Source organism: Primulina eburnea, chromosome 17, assembly GCF_022965805.1.
Source record: "Primulina eburnea isolate SZY01 chromosome 17, ASM2296580v1, whole genome shotgun sequence".
In the NCBI taxonomy this organism is placed as follows: Eukaryota; Viridiplantae; Streptophyta; class Magnoliopsida; order Lamiales; family Gesneriaceae; genus Primulina; species Primulina eburnea.
In genome coordinates, this window is record NC_133117.1 from 4,403,265 (window position 1) to 4,415,463 (window position 12,199).

General features: G+C 33.6%; 1 protein-coding gene across 2 annotated transcripts; it reads left to right on the forward strand.

Annotated features, from left to right (window-relative positions):
• Positions 1-8,824: 8,824 nt before the first annotated feature.
• On the forward strand, positions 8,825-10,195 carry LOC140818233 (transcription factor MYBS3-like). Of its 2 annotated transcripts, XM_073178136.1 has the most exons (4): positions 8,825-9,315; positions 9,407-9,603; positions 9,704-9,879; positions 9,946-10,195. In XM_073178136.1, exons 1-3 carry the CDS (start codon positions 9,006-9,008, stop codon positions 9,845-9,847), a joined length of 651 nt encoding a protein of 216 aa, XP_073034237.1. In that variant the 5' UTR covers positions 8,825-9,005; the 3' UTR covers positions 9,848-9,879; positions 9,946-10,195. The 2 variants fall into 2 exon arrangements, with proteins under 2 accessions (XP_073034237.1, XP_073034235.1); XM_073178134.1 differs by having other exon boundaries at positions 8,834-9,315; positions 9,704-10,189.
• The last annotated feature ends 2,004 nt before the right edge of the window (positions 10,196-12,199 follow it).

A 12,199-nucleotide genomic window follows, 5' to 3' on the forward strand; every position in this document is an offset into this window, starting at 1 on the left:
AATTAAAGGGTGGAGCGGTGTCTTGTCTTGTGAAACATATCCATGATTGTTGTTCTGTAAATATCACGTTATTTCAGAGGAAAAGTCTATCCTTCTTCATTACAATTTAGAAATCATCAAAAAAAATATTTTATTGTAATAACAAATAAATATACTTTAACAAATCTAAAATTTTCGAGTTCAAAGTGATTGAAAGCTCCACCAAAAGTTTTAATTATAATCGGCCATATTTTAAACAAAAGTATACAATATTGCATTAAATTTTTCAACGAACTATTGTTATATAATTTATAATAAAAAATCGTATACTCGTATAATAAGAGACCCGACCCTCCAAGCATTGGCTCCGGCCCGTGAACCCCAAAATTATTTTTTATATTTTTTTAAATACAAAATTAAAAAGTTTAAAATTGATTAATCTTTTCAAAATCTATATTAATAATGTTTAAGAAAAAAATATTTTTCACAATTTAAAATCTAACAATCTTTATTCAATTAAAAATCAATTATCAATTTTTTATTCAATTAATAATTCTTAAAAATTTGTGTAAGTATATGTTTCATATTATATTGGACTCGTGGACTCGTCAAATTTATTTAATTTTATATTTTTTTCAAATACGAAATTTTAAAATTTAAAAATTAATTAATCATTAAATTTATTTTAGAAATTTAAATTAATAATTTTTAGGCATAATATATATATATATATATATATATATATATATATATTTTGGGGGCTTATAAATAGTGTGCTCATTTCATCATTTCAAGTGCATGAAAATCTTTTCTCTTTCAAGTATTCTCTTGCATTTCATATTGTTAGCTTTTCTTTTGACCTCCGTTAAATCTCGGTGATAAAGTAAAGGTACGCTTTCAGTTCGTCGTAGTAGTGTCTCGTGCTAAGTCACTGCTGGTTGTTCCGTTGTATCCTGGGAAACAGACGTCCAAGTTCATCCTCGAAGCACATCCCGGAGGGGACGAATCTGTTTTAAGGACACTGTATTTTCATACAGGCCTCGGTTTGCTTTATTTTAAGCATTGTGCTACTGTTTTGTTCATACTACTAGTTCGTTGGTTTTAGTATACCTTTCTGTTTATTCCATACATTTTGTATAACAATCTTAAAACAGATTACTTATAACGAGTTTTGTTTCGATATGGCTACTGAAACTAACGTGCAAAGGGAAACTGTTCATGTTGTCCCTCCTCAAGTTGTCCCTCATGGTACCCCACGTGCTGCTGCGGTTGCTGTTCCAGCAAGTCACGGTGAAAAACCCGAGAAGTTTACTGGTGTGAACTTCAAAAGGTGGCAGCAGAAGATGCTGTTTTACTTGACGATGCTGAACCTGGCTAGATTCCTCACGGAGGATGCTCCTAAACTCAACGAGGGTGAGGGAGATGTTGAATCTGTTAGTGCGGTTGAGGCATGGAATCATTCTGATTTCTTGTGCCGAAACTATGTACTAAACGGATTGGCAGATTCGCTCTACAACGTGTTTTGCGAAAAGAAAACGGCTAAAGAGCTGTGGGAATCCCTTGACAGAAAGTACAAAACCGAGGATGCCGGGGCCAAGAAGTTTCTTGTTGGTCGCTTTCTGGACTTTAAAATGGTGGATTCAAAGCCGGTTATCAGCCAAGTTCAAGAACTCCAAGTGATTCTTCACGAGATTCACGGTGAGGGGATGACTTTGAGCGAATCATTCCAAGTGGCTGCTATTGTTGAGAAGCTACCACCAGCTTGGAAGGATTTCAAAAACTACTTGAAGCACAAGCGAAAGGAGATGAATGTGGAAGAGCTCATTGTTCGACTTCGCATCGAGGAAGACAACAAGAGTTCGGAAAGACGATTATTTTCTCCTGTTGTTGCTAAGGCAAATGTTGTCGAGCATGGCCAAAGCTCGAAAAAGAGAACATTTTCCTCCTCCAGCAAAAGGTTGAACATGGGACCCAAAGGAGGCGTGTCAATGAAAAAGTTCTCCGGAAAATGCTACAACTGTGATGGTATGGGTCACAAGGCATCTGAATGTAAGAAGCCGAAGAGAAACCGAGAGGCGAATGTGGTAGAGAACATTGCTCATGAGGTTTCGAACATGAATCTCTGTGCTGTAATATCAGAGGTTAATCTGGTGGGTTCGAACACCAGGGAGTGGTGGATCGACACTGGTGCCACTCGCCATGTTTGCTCCGACAAGGAGATGTTTGCTACTCTTGAGGAATCTGAGAATGGTGAAAAACTATTCATGGGAAATTCCGCCACTTCTGAAATCAAGGGTCAAGGGAAAGTTGTTCTGAAGATGACATCTGGAAAAGAACTGACTCTAAACAATGTGTTGTATGTACCGGACATTCGCAAGAACTTGGTGTCCGGGTCGCTTCTTAACAAGCACGGTTTCCGCATTGTCTTCGAGTCAGATAAGGTGGTTTTGTCAAAGAGTGGAATGTTTGTTGGCAAAGGTTATGTTTGTAATGGTTTATTCAAACTAAATGTAATGGCTATTAAGCCCGTGATGAATAAAGTTAACACTTTTGCTTACTTGCTTGAGTCTTCTTGTTTATGGCATGGTAGACTTGGACACGTTAATTATGATACAATTCGAAGATTAATTAACATGAAAAGCATTCCTGCATTCCAAATTGACAAACAACACAAATGTGAAACTTGTGTTGAGGCAAAACTAACGAGATCATCTTTTCGAACTATTGAAAGAAATAGTGAACCACTTGATCTAATTCACAGTGATGTATGTGATTTAAAAAGTGTACAAACTCGTGGTGGAAATAAATACTTCATTACTTTTGTTGACGATAGCACAAAATTTTGTTATGTGTATCTCCTTAAAAGTAAGGATGAAGCTATTGACAAATTTGTCCAATATAAGAGTGAAGTTGAAAACCAACTTAGCAAGAAAATTAAGGTGCTAAGAAGTGATCGTGGAGGTGAATATGAATCACCATTTGCTGAGTTTTGTGCTCAACACGGTATTAAACACGAAAGAACTGCACCTTATTCTCCTCAGCAAAATGGCATTGCAGAGAGAAAGAATCGCACATTGAAAGAAATGATGAATGCGTTGCTATTAAGTTCTGGTTTACCACAGAACATGTGGGGGGAAGCTGTTCTAACAGCAAATTACCTTTTAAATAAGGTGCCCCGAAAGAAGCAAGATAAAAGTCCATATGAGTTATGGAAAGGTAGAAGTCCTTCCTACCAATATTTGCGAGTGTGGGGGTGCCTTGCCAAGGTAGCAGTACCCACTCCAAAGAAAGTAAAGATAGGACCAAAAACTGTGGATTGCATTTTCATTGGATATGTTCAAAACAGTAGTGCGTATCGTTTTCTTGTATATGAATCTCAAATACCTGATATTCACAAGAATACGGTAATGGAATCAAGAAATGCTTCGTTCTTTGAACACATGTTTCCATGTAAATCTAAGGAAGAACCAAGTTCATCCAAAAGATTATATGAAACAATTGATGAAGAACAAGAGCTTGATCAAGACATTGAACCTAGACGTAGCAAGAGAGCTAGGACTGGGAAATCCTTTGGTCCGGATTTCATCACTTTCATGATGGAAAGTGAACCTCAAAGCTTCAAGGAAGCAATTAGTTCATCTGAGGGACCTCTATGGAAAGAGGCTATCAATTCCGAAATGGAATCCATTTTACAAAACCATACGTGGGAATTAGTAAATCTTCCTCCGGGAAGCAAACCACTAGGCTGTAAATGGGCTTTCAAAAGGAAAAAGAAATCAGATGGAACAATAGATAAGTATAAAGCCAGATTGGTAATTAAAGGTTACCATCAACGTGAGGGGTTTGATTACTTTGACACATATTCTCCTGTATCGAGAATAACCTCTATCCGTGTGATACTTGCGATTGCCGCCTTGCGGAATCTTGAAGTACACCAAATGGACGTAAAGACTGCTTTTCTAAATGGAGATTTAGAAGAGGAAATTTACATGGAACAACCTGAGGGATTTTCTGCGACCGGACAAGAAAATAAGGTATGTAAACTGGTGAAGTCTCTGTATGGCTTAAAACAAGCACCAAAGCAATGGCACGAAAAATTTGATAAAGCCATGATGGAAAGTGGATTTAAATTCAGTGAATGTGACAAATGTGTATACATAAAAAACACTGAAAATGGATATGTCATTTTATGTCTTTACGTAGATGACATACTTATCATTGGTAGTAATGATAAGATGATCAAATCCACTAAGAAGTTATTGAACTCAAGATTTGACATGAAAGATTTAGGCTTAGCCGATGTGATCCTTGGAATTAAAATCCATAGAACATCAGAAGGGATAGTCCTAAGTCAGTCACATTATTTTGACAAAATACTTGAGAAATTCAATAACGATGACTCTGCATTGGCTAGAACCCCGATAGATACCAGTCAACATCTATCAAAGAATCGAGGTGAGAGTATGTCTCAATTAGAATACTCTCGAGTCATTGGAAGTCTGATGTACCTAATGAGTTGTACAAGACCAGACATAGCCTATGCAGTGAGCAAATTGAGTAGATTCACGAGTAATCCAGGAGTTGAACACTGGAAAGCAATTATCAGATTGCTAAGATACTTAAGGTACACTCGTGATCATGGGCTGCACTATACCAGATATCCTGCTGTTATCGAAGGATACAGTGATGCAAATTGGATATCTGATATGAAAGACTCAAAATCTACAAGTGGATTTGTATTCACTTTAGGAGGTGCAGCAATTGCGTGGAAATCTTCTAAACAAACAGTAATAGCCAGATCCACGATGGAATCTGAGTTTATAGCTCTTGACAAGTGTGGTGAAGAGGCTGAATGGCTGCGTCATTTTTTAGAAGATGTTTCAGGATGGGAAAAACCAGTGCCGGCTATATGCATACATTGTGATAGTCAATCTGCAATTGGAAGGGCACAAAATACAATGTATAATGGTAAGTCTAGGCATATACGTCGTAGACACAATACCATTAGACAACTACTCTCAACCGGAGTTATCTCTGTTGACTATGTAAAGTCAAAGGATAATATAGCGGATCCGCTAACCAAAGGGTTAAACAGAGAGTTAGTTGCAAAATCGTCAAGGGGAATGGGGCTCAAGCCTATAAAATAAATTGGTGCGAAGGAAAACCCAACCTACGCTGACTGGAGATCCCAAGAACTAGGTTCAATGGGACAACCGAATCGCATTAATTTGGAGAATCACTGTGGGGGTTATCCCTAGTCCATTCCTATTATGAAACAATGAATGTTGAGGATAAGCTTACGGCTTTTAATGATTCTGATGAGAAGAATATAGAATCACCTATGTGAGAGAGAAGTGGGGCCGCTTCGAAGGAATTGCAAGGCTCAATTCTAGACCCTCTCGCAGAACCAGGCGTGTGTTCATGGCCAAAACGAACACAATCATGAGAACTGAATAGTATCAGGGAGAGTCTTGTGTGAAATATATCTTAATTTACATAAACGGCAGAACAGTTCAAGGACATCATGTCTACTGGTCAGCTAGTAAAGCAAATATATTTCATGAGGGAAGGTTCAAAGGAATACACCTACCTATCCTATGCAGGATTCGACTGTAGAACTTTGTCACCGAGATGTATATCAATTTTCATTCATGTGGGGGATTGTTGGAAATTTGAATAAAAATTACATGTCTTGAATGTGGGAATGCCTTTTGGTTCTCCACATTCTTGAGTTGGTTGTGGCTCATTATTGTGGAGTGTCTTTTGACTTTCCACATTCTTGAGTTACTTGAAAACTTGTGGCTCTTCATATTCTTGAGTTAATGGGAAGATTAATTGAGTTAATTAATCTTGCATGACTCTTGGTATGCTTTTTGGGGGCTTATAAATAGTGTGCTCATTTCATCATTTCAAGTGCATGAAAATCTTTTCTCTTTCAAGTATTCTCTTGCATTTCATATTGTTAGCTTTTCTTTTGGCCTCCGTTAAATCTCGGTGATAAAGTAAAGGTACGCTTTCAGTTCGTCGTAGTAGTGTCTCGTGCTAAGTCACTGCTGGTTGTTCCGTTGTATCCTGGGAAACAGACGTCCAAGTTCATCCTCGAAGCACATCCCGGAGGGGACGAATCTGTTTTAAGGACACTGTATTTTCATACAGGCCTCGGTTTGCTTTATTTTAAGCATTGTGCTACTGTTTTGTTCATACTACTAGTTCGTTGGTTTTAGTATACCTTTCTGTTTATTCCATACATTTTGTATAACAATATATATATATATATACTAGGAATGTACACGTGCGATGCACGTAGGTGACTAATAATGAAAAAATATAATAACGAGAATTAGATAATGTTTAAAGTCGTTTGAATAACATCATGTTTATAAGTATTTATCAATCTAAATATATCGAAACACAATACATAAAAATATATCATGACAATAAATCATATATATTCACTTATTTATATGACATTTTTCAATCCGCGACATAATACAGCTCTCTTAAATGATAAATCAGCAAAACTATTTTTCATTCATATATCATTCAAAATTAAAAAAATAATAAAAATAAAATTAAAAGAATAGTGAATTTTACCAAAATCAAAACTAAAATTTACTTAAATAGAGTATACATAGACAATGCCAATTCTATCCTACTCCGAGAGATTTACTCCCTGTCACTAAATAATATATATATATGTCTAGCATTTAAAATAGCTACAATAATTTTATTAGTGTTTATAAATGGGTAGAACATAGAATTTCTTATAATAATTAAATTTTAAAATATTGATTTTTTACAATTTATATGATTCTAGCACAAAAATAAAAATAATAGAAATAAAATCTCAAACCTCAAACGTAAAAATTTTACTATCAAATAAAAATTTCACGTAATTTTTAAATATAAAATATTAAGTTTTAAAATTTGAGAATAATAATATAACACATGTTATATACATGAAACAAAATTAGTTTGGTTGATTTTTTGTTAAAGTAGTGTGAAATGTAATAATAAAAATTTAAAAAAAAAAAGACATGTGTAAGAAAAAAAGTAAAAGGGAGTAACTCACCTGGAGTAGGATAGAATTGGCCACATAGACAAACATCAAATAAAATTCTCTTAAATTTATTTAAGACAAACATCAAATAAAATTCTCTTAATTTACTAAATTATCATAATAATGTTAAAATAAAATCATTAAACTTGTTATTAAGGTAAATATCACTGTTGCTTTGCTAACTTTTAACACATTGTTGATTTTATTTAATTTCTATGTTTTTTTAGAATACATATTATATATAATTAATTTTATATCAGAATCAATCATTTATAAATTAATATTGGTGATTAATAATTTAAGAAAAATAAAATTTTAACATAATACCACTCAAATAAATATGTATAGTAAAAATATATATATATAAATAAAATAATATGTAATACTCAGTTAAAAAATGATAATAAACTATCAATATAATTCATATTTATTATAAGTATTATTTTGATTAATTTTTTTTAAAGATTATATCATAAATTTAGTTTAAAATTTAGAGAGAGAAAAAAGAAGTAGAATGTGCATTAATATCTAAATATATCTAAGATAGACAATGAATCACAAAAATTGACTTAGAAATGTAAATAAATAATTTTTTTACATAAAATTTAGAAAATAAAGAAGAATGTGAATTAATATCCAAATCTATCTAAGATGGACAATGAATCACAAAAAACCCTTAAAAAGACATATTAGTTTAATGTGCTAACTTAAATGAACAAGGAAATGTAAAAAAATAATTTTTTTGGCATAAATTTTAAGAAATAAAGAGGAATGTGTATTAATGTCCAAATATTTAAGATGAACAATGAATTACAAAAAAAAAAACCTTAATTTTAAGAAATAAAGAGGAATGTGTATTAATATCCAAATATTTAAGATGAACAATGAATTACAAAAAAAAAAAACCTTAAGATAACCTAATAATTTAATTGGCCAACTTAAATGAACAAGGACATATAAGGAAATTCACAATTGAAGTGGTATATTTATATGTATATATATATGTATGTTAGATTAGATTATATATATATATATATATATATATATATATATATATATATATATATATATATATATATATATATATACACACACATATATATATATGTATAAAATAGGTGAATGTCACCTTATTGGTGGATACAAAAGTGGACACCGTGAGATAACAACATATATATAGATGAGTGTCAACTCATTGGTAGATACAAAAGTGGACACGACGAGAGAACAATATATCATGTGAGAATTTTCTAATGCTTTAAATTGTCTTACATTCTTATATTTGATACAAGCACCTGATACTGATCACACCTTAAAAATCTCATTATATCCACATTAATTTATTTGATGAATTTTACATTGTGAAAATTGAATATTAATTTAGTAATTAATTTTGTCTATTTTGTTAATGGCTAATGTAATTCGTCAAAATTAAATTTAATCTTAGCCCAATAAATGTGTTTTTCTTTTCATCATCGTCTTTTCTTCGTTGAGGTATCAAACATTGATGATATCGGCACTTGTCATTGCTGGCCTTACGTTAGATGATGTCGACACACGTCATAAAAAAAATATCGATATTATCGATGTCATGTTTATACTCCGATTTTATTCGATTACAACTAAACATTGATGACCTACATGACCCAATACTATATCACATGCGAGGTCAAAGATGATTTTTTTTCCTTGCAAGAATACAACACCTTTTTTTACCAATAAAAGAGTGAGATGAGATTTGGTTCTAGTTGCTATAAATTGTGGGATCCAAGTTGGGTAAAAAAAAATATCCAATATAAAACAATATCTATCCAATCATGTAAACTTATATATATATATATATACACACACACACACACTAGCTAGTGTAGTATCCTTCCTCCCTCCTTCTCTATCTCACAAAATAAACACCTAGGGTGCATTGGACGAGTGTTTTCGGTGTTTCGACAGCGAAAGTTTTGAAGTTATGCGGGTGAAAATGGGCAGAAAATGCTCACATTGTGGGAATATTGGCCACAATTCAAGAACTTGCAACAACTCTTCCAAAGAGCCTAATGGTGGAGTTAGGCTTTTTGGTGTGCAAATTGACATCTCCTCCGTCTCTTCAACTCGTATCAAGAAAAGCCTTAGTTTGGATTGCTTATCCTCTATATCTCCCTTATCTCCTTCAACCTCCTTATCTTCGTCGATGTTTTCCATCAGTGAGAATTCTGATAAGACATCCACTGGCTACCAATCCGATGGCCCGTTAGATCGAGCACCCGAAAGAAAGAAAGGTACGTAGTGATGGTTCAGATCACATTGTATGGTAATTTTCGACTTTTTTCATGTTTCATTGATGTTTGGTTGTTGATTTTGGTTTGTTAGGAGTTCCATGGACAGAAGAGGAACATCGCATGTTCCTACTCGGACTCGAGAAGCTCGGGAAAGGAGATTGGAGAGGGATTTCAAGAAACTTTGTGACTTCCAGGACTCCAACTCAAGTTGCTAGCCATGCTCAGAAGTATTTTCTCAGACAGGGCAGCATCAACCAGAAAAAACGACGCTCTAGCCTTTTCGATATGGTAAAACGAGCGCAAAACAGCCCGTATATTATATATGACTTCTCTTTGTTCTACATCTTCTGTCGTATTATTAGTTCTAATGTTGCATACATTGATGTAGGTTGGAGATATCAGTTTAGTGCATCAGACTGAACATGATGCCCGGTTTGGAGGCAACTTCCTCCAAATTGAGTCGAGGATTTCACGAGGACTGCATGAATCCATTTCACAATGCTTCCCAGAAAAATGTCATTTGGGCTTATGAATCTATGAACTTCAACACCGATGAGCTTTCGGGTATGTCGAAAAGTTCGAACTCTCCAGATGCAACTGATCATCTTGAATTGGATCTTTCACTTTCAGGCACAGCTCCAACTACTTCAATGGGGCAGAATGGATCTCCGCCTTCTTCTCTTTTAATGGAATCTATTCGGGTTATCTGATTTCTTATTTGAAAGTTCATGATGTTACAGCATGATCAATGGAGGAATAATTTTCCAAAAAATGGAAAATATATGTGCTTAATTACTTCCATGACAAGTACTTGCTTTTTTTGGCTTTTCAGTTTAATGAACTTTGAGCCTTGACCATTCAAGCAGTTTATGGAATACATTTTATCCATATAAATTTGCTTTCAAATTCGAAACATTTGAGAGCTTCTTTCTGAATAAAATTTACCATTCAACCCCAGAAAATCACACTCCATGGAGTTCGAGTACTATTTTTTTTTTTGTTGTCTGAGCCACTCGAGCTCGGGCTCAAGTCATTTGAGCTCTGGCATTTCACATGGCATCATCAAAATTCAAATGATACGAGTTTTGGATAAGAATCTATGACGCACTATAACGTTCTTGTTGACGATCATTTACTCGGATAGCATATAGGGTTCCTCCAGGTTAATCTTGCTCCGGAAACTCAACTCTATAAACAAGAAAATAACAGTATCAAAAGATAAATACGTCCAAACTTTAATTTCTGCCAAGTGATTTGAACTCTGACCACCTTTCAACAAGAAAAATGATAATATCTGAAGATAATTACGTCGAAATTTAATTTTTTTTCTTAGTGACCAGTAGTGACCAGCAGCAGTCCTTGACCAACTCCAGGTCCGATAGAAGCAAGCCCTACGGCTAATCCACCAGCAATAACGGAAGTAGCAGAAATCATGGATTCATAATAAGTTCCTCGTACCAACAAAAGAAATCGTTAATGATACAATCAACCAATGAATTATGACTTAATTGTTCGATCGATAGGATTAATCTAGTCGAAGACAGTTATATTGTCTGCGTCTAATTCTAAAAAAATCATCTCCATGGTCATGTAAATACACCCTAAAAAAGTTAGGAGATTTTCTAATGACTGGCTAAATATAATCCATAATATATGATAACTAACGTAGGCCATATAAGGATCACACAAATTGATGTGAAAAATTGCATGCCACCAGCTTAGAGGGGCTGCGGGACTTTTTGTCTTAGCCACGACTACAAAACACCAAGTTCAATCATGCCCGAAAAAATTCGAACCCTGGTATAGAGATAAGGGGCGACGGATGAAACTAACTGAGCTACAAGACCGGTCTTGCATATGCCATAATTTTCGATGAAACGACAAACAACATATGGACCACGGTCTAGATACAATGAATCATGTGTATAGATTTTATTGATTGATGAATTTAATTGTCTTGCGTGAGTCTATCATCATCATGGTAGTATTGCTTATAATGTCATAGACGGGGACACCTTATATTGTTTTTGAGTCGATATTTTTAATTTAAAACTTGAGTAGGTTTTATGTGAGATTCGTGAGATGGATTGACTATGTCCATATCAATAATGAAAAAGTAATATTTCTTTATGTACTGTGTCGAGTTGAAGATTTGTATGACAGAAATGATTTGTGAGACGGTCACATGCAAGTTTTGTGTTAAAACTTAGATTTCAAATTATTAGAATGGATAAATTTTTACATCATGTTTGGAATATTTTATATGTAAATGTGAACAAATAAACCCCAATTTCATAGAATAATATATGTCTCAAATTTTAATTATTGAAAAAATTATTCTCTTTACTATTTGGTATTTGTGTCAAGTCTCGATCCCAAACCAATGTAAACGCAATTGTAGGATGGACTTCTATATCAACTATTTTGTGTTCGTGTTCGTTTTACAAAAATTTTTAATTCAAATTTTTATAAAAACCATTTATATATCAATATAAATTCATTTTAAATTTTTTATTTTTATACCAAATGTGTTACAATTTGGAATCCATATATATTGATTGACGGCAAGATCTAGGATTGGCATGTGAACTCGTACGATATTTTGTAAAATTAATTATTGCACACATGTGCATGTAATAAATCTCAATAAGTATTTGCAGTAACGTTTTTATTTTCTTTTTCTGAAAAAGTGGCAGACTAAATATTTTCTCCCGACAAGTCACACATATGACAAAATAATAATAATAAAGTGTCAAAAAATTTAGATTCCATATGTGAAATAAAATAAAAGTTCATTTTTATGACAATGTCGATTATGGAAATGGGATTTTTACCTTTTCAAAAAAATTGGGTTTTTGTAATAATATTGATTGTGAAAATGGGT